This window comes from Mytilus edulis, chromosome 7 (genome assembly GCF_963676685.1).
Source record: "Mytilus edulis chromosome 7, xbMytEdul2.2, whole genome shotgun sequence".
NCBI classification, from domain to species: Eukaryota; Metazoa; Mollusca; class Bivalvia; order Mytilida; family Mytilidae; genus Mytilus; species Mytilus edulis.
This window is the reverse complement of record NC_092350.1, coordinates 20187518-20215313: the sequence shown is the minus strand read 5'-3', so window position 1 is coordinate 20215313 and position 27796 is coordinate 20187518. Positions and strand designations below refer to the sequence as shown.

Sequence of the window (27796 nt, the reverse complement as noted above, 5' to 3'; positions counted from 1 at the left end):
AAATGAGGAATATTTGAAATATCACTTTTTTCATAGATTGAGTTTGAAGTGGTTCATTGAAATACGGTTTAGTGAGTGAATTTGGGATACCGAATCTCTGAGGATATATCACTCTAACCAAAAAGTCAAGCATTTCAACGACACCATCTTCGACCAATCGCAAGAGATCAGTGTTCTTCAAGATCTTCACAAAGTAAGATTTTGCATGACACAGGGAACTTGAATCTATGATTTCCACTTTTGTATAGACAGCTTTGTTTTATAAAACGACGTAGTTGATATTTTAATTAAGCATGATAATAGTAAATTGTTATACGTAAAAAATCAATAATTTCGATATTTCAACAAAAGTGGAAAGATTTTGGAGTAGATCTTGAGAATTATTTAGAAACCACACCTGATTGACACCATTGGTTGAATAAACTTTCATCAAAATGTTTCTGAAAACCATCTTTCACTGTAGAAAGGGTGGTGGTCGGAATATCTTGACAACCAAGTTTAGGTATCCAATATAAATAAAAGATATTTTTATCATCATGATTTGTTTGTTAATACTATATCTCAGAATGTACAAGGTACTTGGTACTTGGCTTTTAATTTATATTTTTCAACGAGTATTCAACAGAATGAATACTACTGTAAATTAATACCTCAATCTTTTGATGGAACACAACAAAGCATTATCATATCTTTGTTAGGCAAAATGACCTTTGATGTTTTTGTTTATGCTCTTGAAGTCAGGTTTTGGTAATATAGCACCTTATGAATGTACACCTCCTGGGCTCTCAACTGGTGGTTTAATCGGTATTGATGAAAGAAAATCCAGAAAAGCTTTTCCAACTTTTTTATTAGGTTTTAAGATTTTCAGTTATTTTGACTTCGAGTATCACTTAAGGATGTTCACCTCGGAGGAGTAGAAAAATTAAACAATTACACTTTTTTTCTGAGCCTAATTTTTAGGTTTATATGACTGTTAAAAAAATAATTGGTGAAGAAAGAAATCACATAGTGGTGCACTTCTGTTTTTGCTACGACCCTTTGAAAGTACAAAACGTTTATGATTTTCTAATTTTTCATCATTTTGTACCATTTTTGGTCTATCATTGTGAAACAATCACAGTTCAAAAATTAAACTTTTTTTCATACTTTCAATAAAGTTAAAATGAACTAGTCTGAATAAATTTAACTGAAACAACTATAGGTAGGTGTTAATATACGAAAGTCTTATCATATTTTGATGCATTATCGTGATTTTTCTCTATTTTAAGAACAAAAGGCATATTATTTCAACTTCTTCGTTATAAATGATTGTAAAAATACGTATCTTAGAAAATTGAAAAGACAAAAAGTAAAATTAGATGTACATGTTCCTGGTAAAATCACTTCATCTACCACTCACCCACTTTCTCAAAATTTTGGCTAAAAATACTCAATTCAATTCAATATTTTATTTTAAAATACTAGCTTGGTTGGGAAAAAAATTAGCAAAATGTATTACTCAAAAACTGCTTATTGTAAATACATTATGTTTTGTCATAAAAATGTTATTATAACATTTTAAAAATTGCATGATATTTTCCACTTGTATCACATGCTTTGAAAAAAATCCAGAAAGAGATTTCAACGAGACTGAAACGTTTGAAAAAATACACCCTTTAGAGACGTTATTGTGTAACTGGTGCATTAACGTTGGTACCGTTAATGTTATTCGGACGTATAAGTTAACGGACTACGACGGACGCCAAGAATTGAGAAAAGCTCACCTGGCCCTATAGGGCCAGATGAGCTTAAAATTGGATCATAACATCAAAGGTCAAATATATCATTTATACTTACGATGAAGCCTATGTCTGATTGCTGTAACGTCTCATATTTAAACATTTTTAACTTTGTCTCGAGCATACCGGATTAAGGTAACATGTATTCCGGTAAACAATCGTCTTGTGTAGAGAAACGGGAACTATGTGTTTCAAGCGAATGTTAAATGTATCATCAACTCCAAGTGTGGTTGCATATGGCTTTTACTATATTAATCCTTCAAAATTACAGATGTACTAATAATAGTTAAAATAATCACCGTAAGAAAGAATTTTCTATAATTATTAGTCAGAAAAGATAATATAAAGAAAATCATTGAAGTTTTGATTAACATTACAACTAATTGTTAACATCGAATTGCCATTCACTGAACAACAAGTTTTGTTCCTTTGAAATGTGAACTACCGAATTAGACTATTTACTGGCTTTCTAATAACATGAGCAACACGACAGGTGTTACATGTGAAGCAGGATCTGCTACCCTTCCGAACCATTTGAAAACACCCCCTAATTTTGATCGGGTTCGTGTTGTTTATGTTCCCCTATTTGTGACCTTTTGTTAACGCATCATTTTCAATATAAAGGAATTTGATGCCAATGTCGTACAAGAGGTTGAGCGCTATAAAAGCAAGTTTAATCCACCATTTTCTACAATTGAGAATGCCTGTACCAAGTCAGACATATGACAGTTGTTGTCCATTCGTTTGATGTGTTTTGTCGTTTGATTTTGCCATTTGATTAGGGACTTTCCGTTTTGATTTTTTCTCGCAGCTCAGTATTTTTGTTATTTTACTGTGTGAAAAGTCTAAAAGTATTGTATTAAACCTTTGCTACCAATTTGTTATAGTAAAATAATGAACTGCTAAGGAAACTGTTTAATATATAACAGAAGTATGAAATTCAGATGGACTCTTAATAGCTCAGGCGGCTGTAGTACAAATGTTTTTTGCGAGGGAATACAACTTTTCCGTATGACTAAACTACAATAACAACATAAAAATAATGCAAAATATATTTATTTACAAAAGATATAAACTTTGAGTAAAAACATTACTGTACATAGCAGATTTTAAAGGTATGTGTCGAAATGTTACACTGTACATAGCAGATTTCAAGGGAATGTGTCAAAATGTAATACTATACATAACAGATTTCAAAGGTATGTGTCAAAATGTAACACTAAACATAGCAGATTTCAAGGGAGTGTGTCAAAATGTTACACTAGAGTCAATGAATATCAGAGTTGCAGTTGTATCGCATAGCGATAAGCAGAATTTAATGAAATATGGATACCATATTTCATTTGTTATTTTATTTGTAGATTGTTAGGAGTAAGTATAAATTCTAAAATGTACTTCTGGATTTTAATTATTTCTACTTTCCACACATTTATTGGAGTATTTCTTTCTTTTTTACAGTATTTCTATCACATTGTAGTAAAAAGGAATGCCCTTTAATATTTTATTTAAACGAGTGACATTTTTTCAAAATTGATAAATAAACCTGAGTTGTGAAACTTGTTTCTTATTGGTTACATTTTGACTTTATTATGTGCTTCCTGAATATTTTGACCTTCCAATCAAACGCAACTAAATTGATGGGATTCAACAAAATTTTCGAAAACTAAAAACAAAATACATATATTACAACATTTGAAAAATTAATTTTAAAAATATGCTCAATTCGTTCTCTTGAACATCCACCAAGATGTTATATATAAAAGTACTGAAGTTTAAAGGAATGTTTGTTAACTACATTACAAGCACTTGTTCTATTAAATGGCTAACATGGATTGTTCGTGAGAGTAATTTCGTCAAGTGCGATGTCACCTTTGCTCCTCGTTCCTCCTTTTGAAGCTTCAAATTCAATCTGAAATAATAAAAAAAAACGCTTATTTATCAGCTATCATTTTTTTTAATCGGAGAAAATGCAAAAATATATGAAGAGTTTATGAAATTCGAGATAAATTGGTCACATGAAATAAAACACATCTGACTAAGCGAGACACAAACTAGAGGCTCTAAAGAGCCTGTGTCGCTCACCTTGGTATACGTGCATATCAAACAAAGGACGCAGATGGATTCATGACAAAATTGTGTTTTGGTGATAGTGATGAGTTTGTAGATCTTACTTCACTGAACATTCTTGATGCTTACAATTATCTCTATCTATAATGAACTTGGCCCAGAGGTTTCAGTGGAAATTATGTATGAAATTTATGAAAATTGTTAAAAATTGATTATAGAGGGCAATAACTCCTTAAGGGGTCAATTGAAAGTTTTTGTCATGTTACTTATTTGTTGGTCCTACTTTGCTGTACATTATTGCTGTTTACAGTTTATCTCTATCTATTATGATATTCAAGATATTAACTAAAAGCTGAATTTTTTTCTAAAAATTACCAATTAAGGGGCACCAACCCAACAACGAGTTGCCTGAATGGTCTGAAAATTTAAGGGCAGATAGATCTTGACCTAATGAACAATTTTGTTTTGTAAGATTTGCTCTTAATGCTTTTGGTTTAGATGTATGAGCCAAAAACTACATTTTACCCTATGTACTATTATTAGCCATGTCGGCCATCTTGGTTCGCTGGTGGGGTCGTCAGACACAATTTTTAAACTTCATACCCTAGTGATGATTGTTTACAACTTTGGGTAAATTCATCTAAGTAGTTTCAGAGGAGAAGCGTTTGGTAAAAGATAAGAAAAAATTACGAAAACTTGTTAAAAATAGACTATAAAAGGACAATAACTCCTTAAGGGGTCAACTGACAATTTTGGTCATGTTGACTTATTTGTAGATCTTATTTTGCTGAACATTATTGCTGCTTACAGTTTATCTCTATTTAATATATATATTACGAAAGTTATTTTGCATGATTGAAAACTTGGTACTGCTCTTTCCTAACCAAGTTTAATGAAAACATGCACGTGTTTAATTCGAAGATGAAAAAGAATGTATGTGGAATATGTCCATATAAATTTAACAATGAAAACTCAGGGACATTTATCCAATCGATAGTAAATATTGTTTGTTATTTTCAAAGTCAATCAAGCAGTTTGGACGAAGCAGATCGAAGGAGAAATAAATGCAGGTATGTATTATGGTGAATCACATGCTATTGTTGTTAGGCACATAATAATTAAAATATATTGTAATAAAACCTACAACAAGGTCTGCGTGGTAAGGAATCTCAACACTGGCAAAGTACCATTGGTCTCCTTGATTGCCAGACAGATCCCAATCATTAGACCACAATCCTGAATCTCTTTCCTGTGTAAAAACGGTAAGCGATCCAACATGACGTCCATACATGTGATAGTAAAATTGTAGACAAAATGTGGAAGCTGCAATCAACAAAATTACAAAACAATTTACAGATGTACATGTATAGCATAAAGTTTAAACTATTATCAAATTAATGGATACATTTAAAATTAAATGTTGTAAATGTTAATTGAACTGTTTTTGATTCAAGATAAATACAATTTAGACAAAATAAAGATGCTTCAACCATAAAAATTAAGTAACTATTTACTGATTTTTAACATTAAGTTGATACCATTATAAACTTTATGCATATATTGAAAATATTGTTTTTAATTTAAGATAAAAAAATTAAATATTTAAAAATTAAGTAACTATTTACTGATTTTTAACATTAAGTTGATACCATTATAAAATTTATGCATATATTGAAAATATTTTTTTTAATTTAAGATAAAAAAATTAAATATTTACTGCTTTGACTAACAAATTGCAAACATTTTAAAAAGGTTACTGAAATACTGTGATATCAAAAGATTATTATTTAACAAAACATTTGATTGTGTTGAAAGTACTTACCGGGCAGTACTGTATCAATAGTTGACAAAACTGCTAAGTCATCGATTTGTTTTCCAGATACTTCAATATAAGCGTACTGACTCCCTGCGAATGCATTAGTAGGGCCTGTCTTTTTGTTCTTTGTTGGACCCTGTATTTATACAAGAAAATGTGTTATTAAAATGTTAAGGTTTCTATATGTATTTATACATACTTTATTTGTATGTATACAATGAGATTCCAGGTCTATGTAGAAGAACAGCAATATAACAAAACAAAACACATCAAAAGACAACTTAACCATTTTCAACACAAGGTTCAAGACTTCATGTGTATCTCATTTACTAAGTATTACAAATTGGTCACGATCCTTCATACAGAGTTAAATGAAATATCTTAATTACATATGGAATCTTATCTACCCCTGCATAACCTGATTTCACATTCTGAATAATACTTACAGAATGATCAACAGTCCAGTCAAAATTGTCGCCTAAAATATTTTGGAAGACACACCCATGTCCTTGTTCAAAACCACAGTAATAGGACGCACCTAGAAAAACAATTGAAACATATATTATCTTTTCAAAAGTTTTAAACCATCATACAAAGGTATGCTTAATTGATTCACTCATAAAAACTATAATAACCTATGAAACGACTGCATTCTTATTTCAATGTAAACAAATGGTGAGCTTACCATATAAGTTCAAAGTAAATGATAGTTATAAAAATCAGACTGGTTTAAAAAAATAAAGGAATACGACGTGAATGCTTCTTTAGATATTGCAATATAATCATTGGACTTGGTTGTTAAATTTGATATATGCTTTTTGTGCTTCTTTGTTAAATATAGTTTCCTTTTGTTCAGATTGAGATTAAGACAAGGTGATGACTGCTGTACCCTTTTTTTACAACTTTACCTATTAGTTCTGTTTTGTTCATGTATCGTTTTCAATATAATGGAATTTGATGCGACTATCATACAAGTGAGAAGTTTAGCGCTATAAAACCAAGTTTAATCCACCATTTTCTACATTAGAAATGCCTGTATCAAGCCAGGAATATGACAGTTGTTGTCCATTCGTTTGATGTGTTTTATCTGTTGATTTTGCCATTTGATTAGGGACTTTCAGTTTTTAATTTTCCTCGGAGTTCTGTTTTTTTGTGAATTTACTTTTTACATATCCAAGAAGTCAGAATAAAAGACATGACATTAAATGCAATTTGATTATAAAAATTTACACAACTTAACATAACTAATATAAATTAAAAAGATGTATGATATACATATATGAGACACAAATTTACATTTAAAAACGCAAAAGACATGAAAAGGTTTAATAACTAGTTATTAAATTTCAATATAATTATAAACTAGCCTTCCACCTACCAGTAATAAATAAAATGTACATGTATATTTCCTAAGATAAAACACACAAAATAATAAAATAAGTAGATATGGTATGATTGCAAATGAAATAACTCTCCACCAGAGACCAATTCAAGTAAAAACTTTAAAACATAGGTCATCTGACGGTCTTTAAAAATTAGCAAATAGTCCTGTCAATCTAGCATAAATTTGACCCTAACCTTGAAGTAATTGCAATAGAAAATTTTTTAATTTTAATCTTTAGCATTATATCCCAAATGTACATAGAAAAAAGTCCCATAAATCTCACTTGAGGAAAACTAAAAATTCATGATTTTAAATTCCTATGGAGATTTGCATTGACAAGGGAGATAATTCTGCAAAAAAGACAGAAATATCAATAAAATTGATACAAAATTATAAATGTACCGCTTTTATTCAACAGAATGTATTGATTCTTGATATTTTAGCCGTCTTTAGAGTATGACAAACAACTCTAAAGGTGTTTTCGTATCTTTTATCAAGCTACAACCTATATTTCATAATTCATTAGTTGACTTTTTATTAGATTTTTCAGCATGTCTAGGTAAAGAATCTTAAAGTGAATAAAACTAATTACAGATATATTCTTCTTTTTGTAATTTAAAGTTTCTTCTAACAAGGCAGATGCTGAACACATATAATTTACAGATATGAACAATACCAAATATTCACATTATGTTTTCAAAATGGTCACAAAGACATAAATTTGCAATTTCTTTAACGAAAAATGTGCCAAAATAAAATAAAAATATCCTTAACATTTCGGTTTTGTACATTCATGAGCAGAAGATTATATAATATAGTCAAATTCGAACTTATAACCCCATCAAAGTATCAAACTGTACATGAATTTAAAGATAATCAACCAAAAACTAACAAAAAAGACTCTTTTTTGGCGGAGTTTTCTCCCTTTCCAATGTTAATTTCCATAAGAAATTAAAAATGCAAATTTGAGTTTTCCTCAAGTAAGATTTTATGGAACTTTTTTCTGTGTATATTTGGGGCTTAATGCTATAGATTAGAACTAAAACATGTTATGTTGCAATTAGTTAGACTGGACTAAAAGCCCATTATGCATAGTAAGCTTAAAGGCCCCGATATGACAAATGTAGAATAATTCAAACGAGAAAATGAATAGTCTGATTCATGTTCACAATAATAAACAAGCAAGGATGACATACAACAACAAACGACAACCATTGATTTTCAGACTCCTACCAAGGGGAAATCACATATAGAATGAAGTAGGGCTTTACATGTTTGATGGTGCCAAAGCCCCGTTCCCTTAACATGAAAAATGATGTAGCAGTACAACACAAGACCAAATTTTGAAACTTAGTTAAATGGCTTAATTCATCAGATCGATATGCATTTGTGGTAATCAATATGGCTGCAGCGGTATTGTCATCTCTGCTATAATCCAACAGTATCGAAGATGTGAGACGTGATGTGAAACATACAGTTTGCAGCTGTATTTATAAACTTACCTGTTGGAAGATTCGTAGTAGTTGGAGTTGTTGTAGTTGGAGTTGTCGTAGTTGGAGTTGTTGTGGTAGTAGTTGGAGTAGTTGTAGTTGGAGTAGTTGTAGTTGGAGTAGTTGTGGTTGTAGTTGGAGTTGTCGTAGTTGGAGTTGTTGTGGTAGTAGTTGGAGTTGTTGTAGTTGGAGTAGTCGTAGTTGGAGTAGTTGGAGTAGTTGTAGTAGTAGTTGGAGTTGTAGTGGTAGTAGTTGGAGTTGTAGTGGTAGTAGTTGGAGTTGTAGTTGTAGTAGTTGGAGTTGTTGTAGTAGTAGTTGGAGTTGTTGTGGTAGTAGTTGGAGTTGTCGTAGTCGTTGATACAGTGGTAGTTGATGGAGGTACGAGAGGATTTTCTACAAATCATGTATACGAAATGTAAGCTCATATAAGGTAGATGCACAGTTTTATTTAGAGGCCATCTGAGGCTCACCTTCGGGTGCGGGAGTTTCTCGCTGTGTTGAAGACCCATTGGTGGACTTCGGCTGCTATCTGCACTTTAGTCAGGTTGTTGTCTGTTTGACATATTCCCCATTCGATTCGCAATGTTATACACAGATATATTTCATTAACTACACTTGTATAGGATCTGTTTAGCCAGAATTTGCTTTACATTTAGGAGCTTGTGCAATTAATATGAATTCTTGCATATCTTAAGTCTTAAGAAACCTCAAATAAAAAAAACATAATGCATATGTTTTTTATAACTCAATGGATAGTTTTCATTATAAAACCTATGTACATATATTTTTTTCTGAAGTAAATTCTTTAATTTATTCATATTTCGAAGAAGATTACTTTATTTTAATTGCTTCCTTCCAGGAAGCAATTCCCCCGACATATTTTCATATTTTCTGTATGCAAAGTGTCCTCAGTGTGACCCATCTCGTAAAAATCCGGTGATCACAATACGCATGGATGTCCTTAAAATAAACTATTATCTGAATTTACATGTTAAACACGTGCTTAATTTCCATGCTTTTTTGTTTATTTTTGTCGATTGTTGACAAACAGGCGACAATTGTCAAACTTCGGCTTCAAAACACGAATTTTAATTACCTGCCGTATTTTCACAACAACCCTGACCGATTGAAAAAAAATTGACGATTATACGAAATTTACACGAAAAAAATGACAAATTCGTGCACAGAAGACTAAGTTAACGATGTTTGTATGCATTGTTTCAAAACTTGGAAGAATATTATTTTTCACCAGTCACTCGTTTCTTATGACTTTAACTATTTACGTAGCCTCCTTTTATTTTATATCAATCAAATATGTTAACAGATATCAGAGTTTTAATTATAATAAATGTGAGCTATGCGTATTCAAAGTTGTTAGTTAATGCATTGGTACTTATATGATTTCTTTGATACATTAAAATTGTACATAATATAAAAAAGAAGATGTGGTATGATTGCCAATGAGACAACTATCCACAAAAGACCAAAATGACACAGACATTAACAACTATCGGTCACCGTACGGCCTTCAACAATGAGCAAAGCCCATACCGCATAGTCAGCTATAATAGGCCCCGATAAGACAATGTAAAATAATTCAAACGAAAACACTAACGGCCTTATTTGTGTAAAAAAATGAACGAAAAACAAATATGTAACACATAAACAAACGACAACCACTGAATTACAGGCTCCTGACTTGGGACAGGCACATACATAAATAATGTGGCGGGGTTAAACATGTTAGCGGGATCCCAACCCTAAACCAGTTTATAGACAAACTTTTATATCTGGGCGTCACTATTGAGTCTTGTGTGGACAAGACGCGTTTTAGGCGTATTGAATTTTAAACCTGATGCTTTTTGTTATCTATTAATCATGCTTTTCTTTGTCTAATATGGTCTCCTTTTTATTTGTATTGTAGTCCTGTAATATTATGTTGTCATTTCAATGTTATATTTAACTTTGCCATTAAAGTGCGAGGTTTGGCATGCCATAAAACCAGGTTCAACCCACCACTTTTATTCCCCTTTAAAAGTGTCCTGTACCAAGTCAGGAAGATGGCCATTGTTATAATATTGTTCGTTTCTGTGTGTGTTGCATTTTAACGTTGAGTCGTTTGTGTTTTCTCTTATTTTTTAGATAAGACGTGGCACGGTACTTATCTATCCCTAATTCTTGTATTTGGTTTTGATGTTATATTTGTTATTCTCGTGGTGTTTTGTCTGTTGCTTGGTCCGTTTCTGTGTGTGTTGCGTTTCGGTGTTGTGTCGTTGTTCTCCTCTTATAATTAATGCGTTTCCCTCGGTTTTAGTTTGTTACCCCGATTTTGTTTTTTGTCCATGGATTTATGAGTTTTGAACAGCGGTATACTACTGTTGCCTTTATTTATCCCACTAAACTGTGGTTGTCACTCATTTAGCAAATCAGTCCTTTTGGTTTATATCTATAGAAAATTAAGTTTCTACTATGCAAATGTCCAGCCAATAATCATCCTTCCAAAGATTTCAAAAAACAAGTTTATTGAAAGCTTATACAAGCCAGGCATACATGCTAAGTAAAAGTACGTATAAAAAGATGTTTCAACTACTTTTTTCCATATTAAATCACTAAAATAATTTTGAATCTTTATTAGACCTTTCTTTGTTTACTATATGTAATAACATAACAACAAGAAATTATATACATACTTCTTGAGCACGACGATAATGTATATTAAGGCACGAGTGTATTCAATTTTTAAGTATTTTAAATTCAAAATTGAATAATTGTTTACCAGAAAAGGTCGTGGTTTATAATCGAATGTTTCAAAAGCTGCATCATTGAGCGTCACTGATGAGTCTTATGTAGACGAAAAGCGCGTCTGGCGTACTAAATTATAATCCTGGTACCTTTGATAACTATTAACATGTTGCTTCCCCCAAATTTTATATTCCTTCTTTAATTGGCAAAATAGTATTTTAGCAAAAGTTCACGTTTTATTTTGTGATCAAAGAACTCATAAAATTTAGGATAAAAGTTAATCCTGCATATCACAATAGTCTGATCTGGTATCACTACTTTCATAAATCGCTATTTCGCTTTTAAAATAGTTTGATATTTGTTTTACAAGTACAAATCAATCATTGTTTCTCCAAATTATGACAAACATATATTGAATAAAGCCTATTTAATAATATTAATAAGTTAAACTCTCGGTTAAAAATAATTAAGCTACCCCTCATTATGTCCAATCTGATAATAATATAAAATGCTTGACACATGTCTACATTGACAAAGTGGACCTTAATTTCAGTGAGTTCTTCTCGTTTTATTCGTTTTTGAAAACATAGCTCCAATGGGATTTATATGTTGAACACCACAACTATGCTTAGCTCACTTATCTTCTATTTTGTAATTTAAATGAATAGCTAACCGTAAAAACTAAATGACTAAGGCCTCCACAGATTCATACTTTAAATGTGTGTTTTGTTTTGATGTATCTTGTTCAGTCACTTCTTGTAAGAAGTGTTTTAAATAAACTTTGTTCAAACATTTCATTCAACTTTTACTTATCAGACTAAATCTTTAGTTTCTTTTTAATGTTATACTAACCACAGGTGCCAGGAATCAACCAAATGTCATCAACGGCCATATCAGACATATAGGTAGTATTACCAGTTGTCGATTCAAATGTAATCTAAGGAAACAATATATAATGTGTGTTTATGTATAAAACGACACGCATAACAATATGAAAGACATATATATAATTAATATCTTAATACTAATGGTACTAATAATCTTTTCCGTTTAATTACAATACTGAAAATATTGAAACGAAAGAATGTAATTACACAAAAAATTCAAATGATAAAAAATAATAATATAAAAATTATACAATGTGCTAGCTTGGATATTTTAATTTAATTAAAATCAAATGTATATTTAAATTCGATATTAGAGCAACATACTACATATATACAAACAGAAGAGAGCCTTTAGACCTTTTGATTATGTATGTTCAACTCTGCAAACAAATGGCCCTAAAATCACCCCAACAAATTATGATTTGAAATTCATGTATAGAAGGGATTTCATGAGGCAACCTGATGTAATTTCCACTAATGTCATTTTTAGGAATATGTATCGTTTGTCTGATCGAACATTCTTATAGACATTTGCCAAGTTCATCATATAAAGGATAAGTTAATAATAATTTTGATTACCCCGTATTGGATCTGTTAATAACAATTTGATCTGATGATGGTTCATGTACGAAAGCAACGAATGAAGAATCGATCATCTTCATGCTAAAATCTTTATAGTATCAAATTTTCAAAATCATGCATGAAGTGAATACAAATACTCGTTTCGAAATAAATGTGTTCCCACAAAAAAATTAGTTCAACTTTACTAACCTTCAAATTATCTACATCAGGTATATATATTTCTGCCTGCCTCCAGATGTTGCCTTGATTGCCAGATTTTGTGAACAATAAAGTGAATCCACTATCGTCTGACATGTAAACGTCCAATGTCCCCATATGTGAAGCCGTATAACTGTACATATGATACCAGAAAGACAAGCATCTCTCAACCTCTACAAAATACATACTCCAAAGTCAAACAATCAGAATAGTTAATTGACTTTATAAATTCTTACAAACTTCGACAAACAATTCGATTTTATATTGGACTTTAAAATGCAATAATATACATCGAAATAAACTTATCAACTATAGTTGTTTCGAAAAAAAGAAAATAAAAGAATTACAAGGACATTTTTTAACGGAGAGTCCTTGTTAAAATGACAAAGTCAAAAGTTTAAACCCATCAGAAGAATGAAAAACGAATGTCATAATTCTCACTTTGTACAGGCATTTCCATATGTAGAAAACGGTGGAGTAAACCATTGGTTTATTTGATTTGATTTTTTTTTATTTTAAACATATTTTATTCATTAAGATATGAAAAGGATTGAGCAACAGGCACAGCCTATAAAAGCGCTCTCCATATTACCATTGGTATGGTATTTATCATTTTATCTAATGAAAACAAACGCCTGATATATGATACAACAATAAATAAAAAAACAACTATAACACAAGAACCAACTGGTTGTGTTTATATCTGAAGGAGGCTTTAAATAGATTCAAGGAGAAAAGATTTGATTTTTTTCTAAAATTCACCGTATCGTCACCACTTCAAAACAGTATGATTTTGAAATATGGTAGATAAACTCATCATAGATACCAGGACTAAATTTTATATATACGCCAGACGCGCGTTTCGTCTACAAAAGACTCAGCAGTGACCGATTGTTATATCAAACAAGTAATTACTAAAGATTTTAGGTTATTTAAATTTAAACTATAACTCTTCACAAGGTAAAGTCATGTTTAAATAGGCCAAAGAACAAGTTAAAAACCAAATAATACTGATTCTAAAGGCAAATATTATAAATAAAAAAAAGAAGATGTAGTATGATTGCCAATGAGACAACTATCCACAAAAGGTGTAACACCACTAATTCAGGCCCGGCCAGAAAGCACATACCAGAAAGTAGTACATATTTAACACAAAATAGTTCCTACGCATGGACATAACTTTCAATATATATAGAATATTTTATTAATTTTGGTATCAAATGAAAGCTGCATGACTGGTGATCATTGCAGAACAATTTTTGACTAATAAATTTGAATAATAAAAAATGGCATGAAATTTAAAAAGGAGAGTACATTTTGCCTTTTTGTCAGATCGGAAGTACCTGTTTTGGTACATCCGAAGTTCGGGGAACCAGTTCTTTCTTATATGCAATGTAAGGTATGTTGATTTTTTCAGTACAGGACACCAGAAGGTGTTGCTTTGACATGCAATGATTGTCACTTTATTTGAACTTAAGATAAAAGAGCTGTGACCACTCGAAATTGAGGAATTTAACATAGAAAGCAATGGAGCCATTAATTAGTGGTGTACTTCCTATTACAGAGAATCACCAGAAATCCAATTTTTAGAAGTTGTACCTATTCCAATGAAAATAAGTCCAATTTGATGTTAGTAATCATGTTTAATCATCTTTTTTTGGTCAACCGTCCTGCTTATGGGAAATTTTAACTCTTAAATTGGCATACTCAAGTATGTTAGCCTTTTATGGTCATACAGCATGCATGCAGTTCAGACTTGACTCCAAGTTCTTATTTTTGCCTTTTTTCTGATTGAAATCAATAAAACAAGTATTTTATGACTTGTATATGGAACAAAATAGCTCTTGGTCAAAATAATCTTATGATTTTTCAAGTTTTTTTGTTTTTCTTATGGTAGCCTTTTACAATCAAGGCAAATGGTACATACTCATATAAGAATTCTAAAATCTCACTGTACATGCAATTTTGAACCAGTTTAGCAGGTTATCTAGCTGAGGGATATATAAATTGCTCTTATTAATCTATGTTTTACCACAGAATTATGGTATATACAAAAAAAAAGCCCTTTTCCAGTTTCAAGAAAAAAGGGGGGATAATTTCTCATTTATGTCTTAAGTTTAAACTGATATATTTTTATTTAATGAAGAACCTCTGATAAAAATATGACTATTAGTAAGCACATAGCTTTCCTAATAGAAATTAATAAATAAAACAATAATATTGAGAATAAAAAAGGTATATTGGCCAATGGTAATATCCATATGCAGTTTTCTTTGAATAACCCATATGTTACTACCAGTCCAATTTGAGCTTAAAATTAATAAAATAGTATTTGGACTAAAGCTTTATATGTTTTTTATTGCTTGAAATAGATCATAGAATGAAATAAAGTAATGCTCAAGTCAATAAAGCAAGTTTGGTTCTGTTATAGGTGTAACACCACTAATTCAGGCCCGGCCAGAAAGCACATACCAGAAAGTAGTACATATTTAACACAAAATAGTTCCTACGCATGGACATAACTTTCAATATATATAGAATATTTTATTAATTTTGGTATCAAATGAAAGCTGCATGACTGGTGATCATTGCAGAACAATTTTTGACTAATAAATTTGAATAATAAAAAAATGGCATGAAATTTAAAAAGGAGAGTACATTTTGCCTTTTTGTCAGATCGGAAGTACCTGTTTTGGTACATCCGAAGTTCGGGGAACCAGTTCTTTCTTATATGCAATGTAAGGTATGTTGATTTTTTCAGTACAGGACACCAGAAGGTGTTGCTTTGACATGCAATGATTGTCACTTTATTTGAACTTAAGATAAAAGAGCTGTGACCACTCGAAATTGAGGAATTTAACATAGAAAGCAATGGAGCCATTAATTAGTGGTGTACTTCCAAAAGACCAAAATGACACAGACATTAACAACTATATGTCACCGTACGGCCTTCAACAATGAGCAAAGCCCATACCGCATAGTCAGCTATAATAGGCCCCGATAAGACCATTAGTTTTATTTTTGGTGTAATTAACAATGTATCTACGGCTTTACTTTCAAACCAATTCGCTAAACCTAAAGCTAACTGGGAATCATACTTATTTTGAGGTACTAGTAATTAGAGAACGAATTTTATTTGAAGTACTAGTAATACATTTTTGAGACAGTGTACTCACTTGGTAAATCCATATCTGTATACATAATGGCTGTATCGTTATGTTTCCGTTTATTCCAAGTCTTTGTGAAAAGGTATATATTTCCCTCTTTAGCAGCTTTGGGACCAGTCCAAGCACTATTAGGTGCCGGTTCCTGAATGAAGTGAGACATTTATTCATTAAATGTGGAATAATTATGTATTTAAAATAATAAAATTTTATTCACCGTATTTACCATACGCATTAAACTAAACAAATCAAAAACCTTGTTTCTTTTTTAATGATTCAACAGTTGTTTTATTCATTTGTAAAAAAAATCAACTTTGATTATTTTCTGTTATTACGATCTCTATACTTGTGTAATTACAACAACAACAAAAAGAACCGTTCAGTAAAGCTTCACATTTAAAACAATTTGTTCAATATTAGTTCTAAATGAAGGCAATTAATTTAACAGCTTCGTGAATGAAATCTAGAAACTTATGCATTGCAACGGTCATCAAAATTGTGATGAAGATCATTATATAAAGTGATAGTTTTAGCTCTTTCATTGTCATTTAGAACGGTTTTTGATATAAGAAAAACTTCTTTTAGTGAAATTCCCATAAGATGAATATGCTTTAATTTAGATGAAATAAAAACGTTAAGTCTAGTATATATGGTATAATGTTAGACAAGAAAATGTTGTGAAAAATCTGTCTCATTTTAGTTCAAAGGGATTAGCAATGTTGCATATGCGTATCTGTTAGGAAAGCGACTGTCTTTTATAATTTTGTTTTTCGGAAACATAGATGATCTTTAAAATGCATGGCAAAATTCTAGTAAAAAATATTAAGTATACTTACAGAACGAGTTTCCCAATCAAAGATATCATCATTTTCTTCTTGAACTAACATACAAGGTGAACCAACCTCTACAGTACAACTAAAAACCGAATACACTGTAAAATTGAAGTAAAACGAAAGTTACATAAGATTGTAACATATTGATATTAAGATAATAAAAATTATCTTATTCGTGATCACACATAGTTACAAGACCTTAGCAATGTCGGGAAAAGTTTTCAATTTACAAAAAATGATTCATTATAACTTACAAGTTCTGGGATATTTATTATTGATAGTCTTTTTGCAACTAAGTATGATGACAATGAAACTGTTGTTTTTCTTATTAAGAGCTTTACCTTATAGTTAGCCAGTAATTCACTTACTGATTGTCCAATTTTGTTAAAAATAAAAAATATTAAACAAGAATGTCTCCATACTGAAATTTGAGTCAAAACTCTAATTTGACAGTTAAATAAGACAGATCATATCGTAAGTAACATGTGTACCAAGTTTCAATTTGATTGGACTTCAACTTAATCTTAAACTTTTTTTACCAAAAACTTTAAACTAAAACTTTAACCTGAAATGGGACAGACAGACAAACGAACACACGGACGGACGAGCAGACAAATGGACGAACGAAAGAATCACAGACAGAAAAAATAACGCCCGTAAGTGGGGCAAAAAAAAAGAAAAGCAAATATGCATGACTTTAGGTGTGTGTATAAGAATTTTGAAAGAGTTCGTGAAACCCATTGTAGAAGCATGAAATCTAATAGAAAAATGGGAAAAAAAATGTTTTTTTTTTGTTTTAAGGTGTAATACCACCATTGATTTCCCCCTATTAGTCTTTGTTAAATTTGCACTTTTCAAAAAATTGTACAGAATTTATCTTTGTTTTAAATAAAAAAATACTTGGCATGAGTAAAGTTTTATCCTGTCCAGCACTATAGAAAAAAATTCACATAACATTTCATTGCATATACGAAAATAACCATCATTGGAAGTAATCCAATCAAATTTCTCCTCTTATTTTATCTGTGTTCAAGGTTTAGTCACCATGTAACCTCAAGATTACAAAATTTTCAATAGAAATCCCAAATAAAAAATAATGGTGTTTAGAAATACCCAAGACATATGTTTATGACACAGAAATGTTTTTACTGCAATAAAATGTAGGATTAATTACCTACAACTGTCAAATTCAAGGGAGTATTTTTTTAGACCTACTTTCGTATACAACCGGATGTGACGTACTATGATTTGGTGGTATTACACCTAAATTAATTGGTTTTTTTTTTTCAATAATGTACATATCGGTTTTTAAGCAATTGCATATATATAGTTTAAATTGTTTGCAAACGTTTGGACTATTTTTCAATACTTGTAATATTAAAGATATAAATATAAATGTGTGTTGTCGTCTTCATCTTGTTGTCCTACCTGAGGGTACATCACAGTTAGTTCCCAAAAATCCCTGGTCGCATGTACATATGTAGCTGGCTGTGTTTAGTGCACTATCGCATTTGCCATGCTTACACGGGTAATCAACACAACCTGAAAGCATTAATAATTTAAATAAGATACAGTACTCATATTATGTGTCAATGTTTATAAACCTAACAAGGTGGTTAAATTTGGGTCAAGATGAGAAAATACCTTTTTTAAAATGAAATTGTAAGAACAACGCATCTTAAGGATGAATTAAGAACACGACAGTTCACTTCCTTGTGTTTTACCTACCTGTTCCAATGGACTGAAGGGTCATACTAAACCCTCTAGATGTACCTACCTGTTCCAATGGACTGAAGGGTCGTACTAAACCCTCTAGATGTACCTACCTGTTCCAATGGACTGAAGGGTCATACTTAACCCTCTAGATGTACCTACCTGTTCCAATGGACTGAAGGGTCATACTAAACCCTCTAGATGCTGCCTTATCACTGCCTATATCGCTGTCAAATATGATGATCATAGTGTTCATTTCCTCATCTACTGTAGTATCCCATATCTCATTGTCCTCAATGTCAGTACTTCCGCATCTCCTTCAATACAATATACACTTCAACAATTTATGTTTGACCTTTCCAGTTCTTTATACTGTCCCCCTACCTGCTGGAACTATCTACTTTTTTATTTTATTTATTTTTTTGTACTCGTTCAGGTCATGCCTAGAAATCGTGGAAAATCAACGTTAAGTAAGCAATAATCAGATATTATTATTCAATCAATCAAAGACTATGGTTCCTGCAAGTCAAAAGTGACAATCACAGTGCTGACTTCGATATTTCCGAGATGACAATGAGGTCTACCATCGACGTTCATAAAAAATTGGTCGAAATTAGAAAAAAGCAGAAGAGAAAAAAAATATGAAAAAAGTTAAAATGCCTTTACACAACTATATGATCAAATCAATGCTTAGGTTATCTATAAATTATTAACTTACAGTGGCCCCATATTGCCAAGTAGGTGATAACGAATCTGTATCCAGTGATAACATGCATTGTCGTTATTGCTTATTTCCATATCTGTAATAGTGGCTCTAATAAGGTTTTCTGGTACCCCCTGTCAAATTATTTATAGGTTTTAGTGCATTGTCTAAAATTAAACAGAGACTATAAAATTTATGTATATCAAATCACATACAATTAAAGACCGATGAACATTTATTATTCTTGTTTCTATATCATTGTAGATGTCGCCAAAAAAGAAATCAATAGAATTAGGCAGAATAAAAGACAAAATACAAATAAAACACACATTAAATCTACAAAAGAAATGATCAAAAATCAAAACACTTTATTTTTGATTAAATTTTATACCGACGTTATTCGAATGTCAATATTCAATTTACAACTTTCCTTCAATCAGACTCTGTGTGTTTTGTAAAGTAAATAGTTTATCAAATGTACCAGGATTATGATTTACGTTTCGTCTACAAAAGACTCATCAGTGACGCTCATATCGAAATAATTATGAATCCAAACAAGTACAAAGTTGAAGAGAATTTAGGATCCAAAATTGCAAAAATTTGTGCCAAATACGGACATTATTGATATTCATGTCAACACAGAAGTGTTGACTACTGGGCTGGTGATACCCTCGGGGACGAAACGAAAAGAAGTTTGATCATCTTCCCTTTAAAAAATCAAATGATCCGATTAACTCAATTAAAACGTAATTCAACTGTAAAAAAGTTTAAAAAAAAAAAAAGCATTGTTCAGCTTATTTCAAGTTCACAATCCATACTTACTTTTATCAACCATGTACATTTTGAGCCAAGATTATAGTTATTTGGATAGTTTGGTGATGTCAGTATTTTTGTCTCACCAGCCGCTAGGTCAATGGTACCTCCGCATGTATCTGGAATATATACATCAGGACTGTATAAATGTATGTCCCTTAGGTTTGTTATTTATTGGTTGCTCAAAATTTCATACATTTATTTTTCATTCTCGTATTTCAAATTGCAAGCTTATGCCATTGACTCGGAAACACGACTGTGTCTGTTTTAACCTATTATAAACTTTTACCGTCAATTTTCTACTGCATTTTTTAATTCAATATAACATACCAGACAGCAAGTTTTTTTAAGTGCATAATCTGTACCAAATACATATTAACGATTGTGTACTTACCCGTGTTAATTGGAAGCTCACAAAACTCTCCTGGTAGTACGACAGGCAATTTATATGTTTAAACCTATTATCAACTTTAACAGTCAATTTTCTACTGCGTTTTTTATTCATTTTAACATACTGAGTAGGTGGGTTTTTTTTTTTTAGATTACATCATCATTAATAAATACTTAATTATATACTTACCGGTGTTAATTGGCTGCTCACAAAACTCTCCTGTTAATACGTCCGGACATTTACATGTACAGGTTTTATCAACGAATCCTCCATGCAGACAAGGTTGGGAAGGGAGTGTGCCACAAGATGCTAGAAAAGTATTTCATTGTGAAATTGAAACACAGATTTATTATTTTGAATCTATAAACCAAAAAAATATTAAAGAAATATTCATTTGGATGCTTTATTGAATCTGTTGAATTGTCGGATTGATCCAAGTCACAAATAAAAGTAACAGTAGGACAAAAGACCCAAAGTACCAGTCTGAAATATTTCGCAGTTACTGAAACTTAAATTTAATTTAAAACCAACAAACTAATAAAACATTATCTATCAAAGACAAATGTATTTGTAATGTTATCTTAACTGTTTTCCAAACGATTAAATTAAAAAAATTGACTAAGCGATCAACGGAAAAACAATTTTTTTTACTACATTGCCTGCAATGAACTATCATAGTTTCCAAGTGAAAATAAATACAATAATTTCACAATTAGAATAAATTTGATAATTTCACTCCTCTAACGCGTTTCATCATCCCACACTGGGTGTTATCAAGACGTTGGTGACGGTGCAACAATACAATTGAGAATGTATGATAAAAAAGACATAGGTTCTTTAATTTGTTACTTTATTTTGAATTGAGAGCCCGTGCTAAATATAATGAAATGAGTAACGTAACTAACCCAAGAAATGAAATATCGAAAAATATGCAAGCCGTGACCGAACAACACTGATAATTAACCCATGTGTGCGTGGTCGTCAATTGATGTGTTATTCTAAATATTAATTCTTATATCAAAATTATTAGATAAATATTACATTATTTTCAATGAAATATCGGGATTTCAATGGAAAAATACCTCTTAATTTTAGATGTTAAATAAATCAAAATATTGCAATCATCTGACGTCATTAAACAATGATTGATGTCGATAATGTTGCAACAACACAATTTGATAATAACTAGAACAATATGTAATTCCTTTCATTTTCTACTTAATTTCTATTAAAAAATCCAACTGTCAAGATAATAAAAGAAATAAAATAAAGAAATAAAAATTAAAAAAATCAGATAGCGAAAAATATTCAACCCGTGACTGAACAACACTGATTACAACTAACATGCATTCAAGAAATAATTATTTACCTGTACATGTATAAGCCGTAGTTATATCAGCTACATCATAGAACATTAAGCCAGTTGCACTATCTGCCTGGAACTCTAGACGCCAGTCGTTAAACTTAATTGTTTTGTCTCCATTAATAGAGAAACCCTGCAAAAAATCGTTAAGACTTCGTATGATAATAATAATAATGACACTTTGAAATCTGAACTAATAAAGGTTGGTCTTTGTGTATTTTCCTGATTCAGACAACTCTTTTTTTTAGTATTAGGACATTTTCTCTGATTTATTCGTTACTTTACGAAGACGTGATGTAAATAAAATTGTTTTTTTTCACCGTTTGACTCGGGGGTTTGTGAGTTTGACCCCCATACGTAGGAGGGCTCTAATCTTAATTGCATATGATTGTCTTTTTTCCTGCTGAAGAACAGTGGCTTTTTATGGACACTCTGTCATCCTTCACCAATAAAAATGTTAGCTTCAAAATAGGCTATAGTAATGAAAATTACGTTAAAACATCAACAATCAATCAATCAATTTTTAAAAGTATAATCCGCAAACCATTAATGTAGGACACATGGGAGAACAGACGAGAGGGAAAAGCAATTACTACATGCCCCCACATGTTTTAGCGGAGACCATTCTGAATTTTATATTTAACTGTCGTTCCACTTTCAAAACAAATATCATATCATTGACAGATATGTCTATTAGATATGAAAATAAACCCGTTTACAATTAATAAGATAAGCATTGCTCTGTCTGAGTGTGATATTGCTGTGTATTCAATAAGATAAGCATTGCTATGTCTGAGTGTGATATTGCTGGTTATTCAATGATATAAGCATTGCTCTGTCTGAGTGTGATATTGCTGGTTATTCAATAAGATAAGCATTGCTCTGTCTGAGTGTGATATTGCTGGTTATTCAATAAGATAAGTATTGCTCTGTCTGAGTGTGACATTGCTGGTTATTCAATAAGATAAGCATTGTTCTGTCTGAGTGTGATATTGCTGGTTATTCAATAAGATAAGCATTGCTATGTCTGAGTGTGATATTGCTGGTTATTCAATAAAATAAGCATTGCTATGTCTGAGTGTGATATTGCTGGTTTATCAGAAAGATAGACATTGCTCTGTCTGAGTGTGATATTGCTGGTTATTCAATAAGATACGCATTGCTCTGTCTGAGTGTGATATTGCTGGTTATTCAATGATATAAGCATTGCTCCGTCTGAGTGTGATATTGCTGGTTTTTCAGAAAGATAGGCATTACTCTGTCTGAGTGTGATATTGCTGGTTATTCAATGAGATAAGCATTGCTATGTCTGAGTGTGATATTGCTGGTTATTCAATAAGATAAGCATTGCTCTGTCTGAGTGTGATATTGCTGGTTATTCAATGATATAAGCATTGCTCTGTCTGAGTGTGATATTGCTGGTTTTTCAGAAAGATAGGCATTGCTCTGTCTGAGTGTGATATTGCTGGTTATTCAATGAGATAAGCATTGCTATGTCTGAGTGTGATATTGCTGGTTATTCAATAAGATAAGCATTGCTCTGTCTGAGTGTGATATTGCTGGTTATTCAATAAGATAGGAATTGCTCTGTCTGAGTGTGATATTGCTGGTTATTCAATAAGATAGGCATTGCTCTGTCTGAGTGTGATATTGCTGATTATTATAACTTACATATAACCCGTACATCATATCAGATGCTGCATCCAATGGATGATTGTTCATCGTTTGTTGTTTTTGGAAGTTACCTTCGCGACCACTCTGTATATTCTTTTCTATAATAGTCATGTAATTATCACGGTCTGATCTCGTCTGCTCATGTTGAGAGCCAATGGCATGCATCATTTCGTGAACGGCTGTTGGTTTCTAAAAAAAAAGGAAGAATGGTAAGCTAATCATAGGTAATTTGGTACATGTACCGCGGTATCCAGCGCTAAATAACATTAGGTCAACAAGGCTAATTAAAAATATACCTTTCGGTAGTCGATATAATTCCTGTGACTCGATCACCTATAGGCAACATAAAAATATAGCATGAAAAGGCACAACATTTACCACAGAAAAGCTGGGTTTTTTATGAACCCCAAGTGTTTTAATGGTCTATGGTTCTAGGCACAGTGCAGGCGGTGTTGCAATGATGTCATAGACGCAAGAGTTCGAATCCCGCTGAGAAAAGAACAATAATTTGCTAACACAAATTTGGAGATATAACATTTAGGGCTAAATTATCTCAGATCTGTACCTAGTGTTGTATTTTTTTTTGGGGGGGGGGGATGTACAAGTACCCGTCAACGTCCACATGTATTTTTGTCCATCTGATGAGTTAAGCCTTTTTCAACTGATTTTTATAGTTCGTTCTAATTTTGTACTGTTATACCACTGTCCCAGGTTAGGGGAGGGTTGGGATTCCTCTACAATGTTAAACCCCGCCACATTCTGTTTGTATGTGCATGTCCCAAGTCTGGAGCCTGTGATTCAGTGGTTGTCGTTTGTTTATGTGTTACATAATTGTTTTTCGTTCAATTTTTGTAAATAAATTAGGCCGTTACTTTTCTTGTTTGAATTGTATTATATTGTTATTTCGGGCCTTTTATAGCTGACTATGCGGTATGGGATTTGCTCATTGTTGAAGGCCGTACGTTGACCAATAAGTAATTTCTGTGTTATTTTGGTCTCTTGTTGAGAGTTGTCTCATTGGCAATCATACGACATCTTCTTTTTTATATGTAAATATGAATGGCTTAATTACTAGATTAAAGAAGGTCACGCAAAAAATTACAATAATTGTCGCCTGATTACCAATTTTCATATTACCTAACGAAGGCAAATCAATTAAAGGGTTTCTCAAATATAATTATTTATTGCGAACAAATATTGAAAACAGCTCAAATAAAGCAATAAATACATCGTATACAGAGGTATAAGGCATACAGAGAACATTATTGATCTGGCATATACAAAAATGTGCTAGTTGAGTTATGATGAAGAAAGATTGCAAACGACAATAAACACGTTGTATGGAAATATTTTCAATTTGGTTGTGCGCTATGATGTGTCTTTGTCTTTACTCCCTATCTAGGTGTATTTAAGGTCTTAGCTTTTTTTTACACCAAAATTTCGTCTGATCTGCATATTTAGCTTATGTGTATGTTATCGATTGCAACTTTATGACATTGTATGCATTCATATGGCGATTGTTGCATGTATAGCAGGAAACGCATACTCTGTCGACTCAACGATCTATCTCATTTTGTGTTTCATGTGATTCGATTAGTTTTTGTTTAATTCCTTGATTTGTATCATTTAATTAGGTTTATGACAATAATACCACTATCTAATATATATCTGACAATAATACCACTATCTAATATATATCTGACAATAATACCACTATCTAATATATATCTGACAATAATACCACTATCTAATATATATCTGACAATAATACCACTATCTAATATATATCTGACATTTTTTATATCTCGACTAAACTGATAACGGTGAATCAAAAAAGTTATAACTTTGTTAAATAAAAGAAATAAACAAAACGTACATGTACACAGCCAGTTCCCAAACTTAGTTCTTGTGGAAAACGGTTCATATTTCCAACGTAGGACCAACATCCACTATAAAGGATAAAGAAACCATGAATTATAGTTACAAGTTAAATTCTGTGTATCAAATAAGTATGGCATTTTAAACGGTTAAAAATAAAATTGACTTTATTAGGGAAAACAATAATTATGTACTCTTCTTAAGGTATAAAACCACTAATGCATAGCCCCATTGCTTTCTATGTTAAATTCTGCAATTTCAAGCATTAAATGGCTACTTTATCTTAAGTTCAAATAAAGTGGCAGTTATTTCATGTCAAAACTGTACCTTATCCTGACTTGTGCTGAAAAAAATCAACATACCTTTAATTGCATATTAGAACGTACTGGTTCCCAGAAGTTTGACAGTACAAAAACAGAAACTTCAAATCTAAACAAATGTGCCCTCCTATCATAAATTCATTAACTTCTTTATTATTCAAATAAATCTTTCAACAAGGGTTCTACAGTGATCCCAAGTCCCGAAGCTTTCATTTGATACAAAAACTACACAATTATATCCGCTATTGACAAAGATACAGCCATGCGTAGGAACTATTTTGTTTAAAATATGTACTACTTTCTTGTAGGTTCTTTCCGACCGGGCCTGAATGAGTGGTTTTATACCTTAAATTCGAAGAACAGTAAATGGTGAATGTCAAGGATTGTTTTGTTACATTTTGCAAATAACTTTTGCATAATGAAATAAAGCCTATTTTCCTTTCTTTTCTGAAATATTACTGGGTAAATTATTTCAAAAAAGGTATATAAAGGAATCAGAAATAATCGATGTTTTTTCATAATCATCAATTTTCCATTTTTATAGATCTACGTAGATTTGTCTTATAAAAACCATATGTTCTCGATACATACAATTTACGTTTCAATGATATGAAATGGTCAAATGGTCACCGACGTCGTTGTTAGTGTATTTACCAATCGAATACATTGTTGGTGCTACAAAAGTAATCTACAATCGACGAATTTAAATTCTTACAACGCGCGTTGACTTTCAGATTATTTCAACGTTTTATTTTTTTTTACCAAGAACACCACTTTGATTGATATTTACCTGTAAATCAAAGTCGGTTACCATACTTTTATTTAAAATAACTAAAACAGAAAGTTTTGTACCAACAACATATAGTATTTTTCAAGCAAACATCTGTGTATCAACAGTTGTATATTCCATGAATTTAAGACAATAAAAGACCGTTTTTGGCGATGTTATGTGCTTACTCTCCATATGTTTACCCATTTTGAAAGAATTAATTCGCTATGCTTTAGAAAACAAAAGAGATAGAGGCATTATCTAAATGATTACTAAATATACAAACCGACCAAAAGTGACAAGTTATTCTCATTATTCAGACTATATACATGTTATCTTCGCCCGTGATCCTAAATGGTTTCTCTGGAATCATGCTCCCTATGCATCTATCAGTACTATATTAACTCACCTTCCAGATATAATCTTAATGTATGGTACATCTGGCGTACCATCATGTGGTATCCAATTTAAACACGTTTGATCATTAATTTCTTGTACAGCGCTCTCAATAATATCTCTGTCTGCTGCATCTGAGTAAAAAAGAATTGAGAATTCATTATAAAGAAGCATGTAATTCGCTGTTTTAGAATCTTTTGCATTATTGGTAATGTCATTGTTCGTATCAAAAATTGAAAACATCTTCCCTTCATTGTGTTTGGAATGTTGTGAGCCAATCACAACGTGTTGACTTACTCTTTAGAAAATAGAATCAAAATGTATTACATTCTGAAACGACTTATTTGGCAGAAAAATATCTCTCTACGTGTTATTTTACTACTTTCTTGATATAAATATATCTTCTTCAAAAGTTTGCTGTTATGTGATATCCAGTAGGAAAAGTTGACAGCGTTGGTATGTAAAACACGCAGTTCTTTCTTTCCCTAAACAATAATATAATAGTTGACATTGTATTAGAGAGAAAAAAATCGGCATTCAATAGTCTAAAAAAAAATATTGTTTTATTTTAAAAATATCCAAAACTGAATCACTAAATAAAATCGAAAAAAATACACCCAGACATCATCATTCTGTAAAATACACAAACTCAATGTCTTTTCGAACTTATCACAACAATGGACAACAGATGCCAAGACAAAATGTATCATAACCATAGTCAACGCATGCAAATATATAACTAATCATATCATAACTATAGACAATACAGGCCAATATATAAATAAGAAGGGGGTTAGGGGTTGGCTAGCCATAGAACCCACTATTTTATCCTAAA

The 27796-nt window shown here is 31.4% G+C and overlaps 1 protein-coding gene across 3 annotated transcripts in view; it reads right to left on the bottom strand.

Moving 5' to 3' along the window:
- Positions 1 to 2818: 2818 nt before the first annotated feature.
- The window catches only part of LOC139480982 (uncharacterized), a 30811-nt gene continuing 5833 nt past the window's right edge, over positions 2819 to 27796 (bottom strand). Inside the window, exons 7-25 of one of the 3 annotated variants that reach the window (XM_071263983.1) lie at positions 26975 to 27095; positions 25475 to 25547; positions 23596 to 23787; positions 21931 to 22057; positions 20751 to 20870; positions 20180 to 20289; positions 19373 to 19491; positions 18817 to 18971; positions 18370 to 18483; positions 16945 to 17039; positions 16121 to 16253; positions 12936 to 13117; positions 12130 to 12214; positions 8612 to 8928; positions 8548 to 8581; positions 6108 to 6199; positions 5668 to 5797; positions 4990 to 5168; positions 3446 to 3687 (exon numbers count right to left, since the gene is read on the bottom strand). In XM_071263983.1, the coding sequence (XP_071120084.1) occupies positions 3601 to 3687; positions 4990 to 5168; positions 5668 to 5797; positions 6108 to 6199; positions 8548 to 8581; positions 8612 to 8928; positions 12130 to 12214; positions 12936 to 13117; positions 16121 to 16253; positions 16945 to 17039; positions 18370 to 18483; positions 18817 to 18971; positions 19373 to 19491; positions 20180 to 20289; positions 20751 to 20870; positions 21931 to 22057; positions 23596 to 23787; positions 25475 to 25547; positions 26975 to 27095 (2465 nt within the window). In that variant the 3' untranslated portion in view covers positions 3446 to 3600. Of the gene's footprint in view, positions 3688 to 4989; positions 5169 to 5667; positions 5798 to 6107; positions 6200 to 8547; positions 8929 to 12129; positions 12215 to 12935; positions 13118 to 16120; positions 16254 to 16944; positions 17040 to 18369; positions 18484 to 18816; positions 18972 to 19372; positions 19492 to 20179; positions 20290 to 20750; positions 20871 to 21930; positions 22058 to 23595; positions 23788 to 25474; positions 25548 to 26974; positions 27096 to 27796 lie in introns of all 3 variants that reach the window. The other 2 variants (XM_071263984.1, XM_071263982.1) reach the window with 2 other exon arrangements.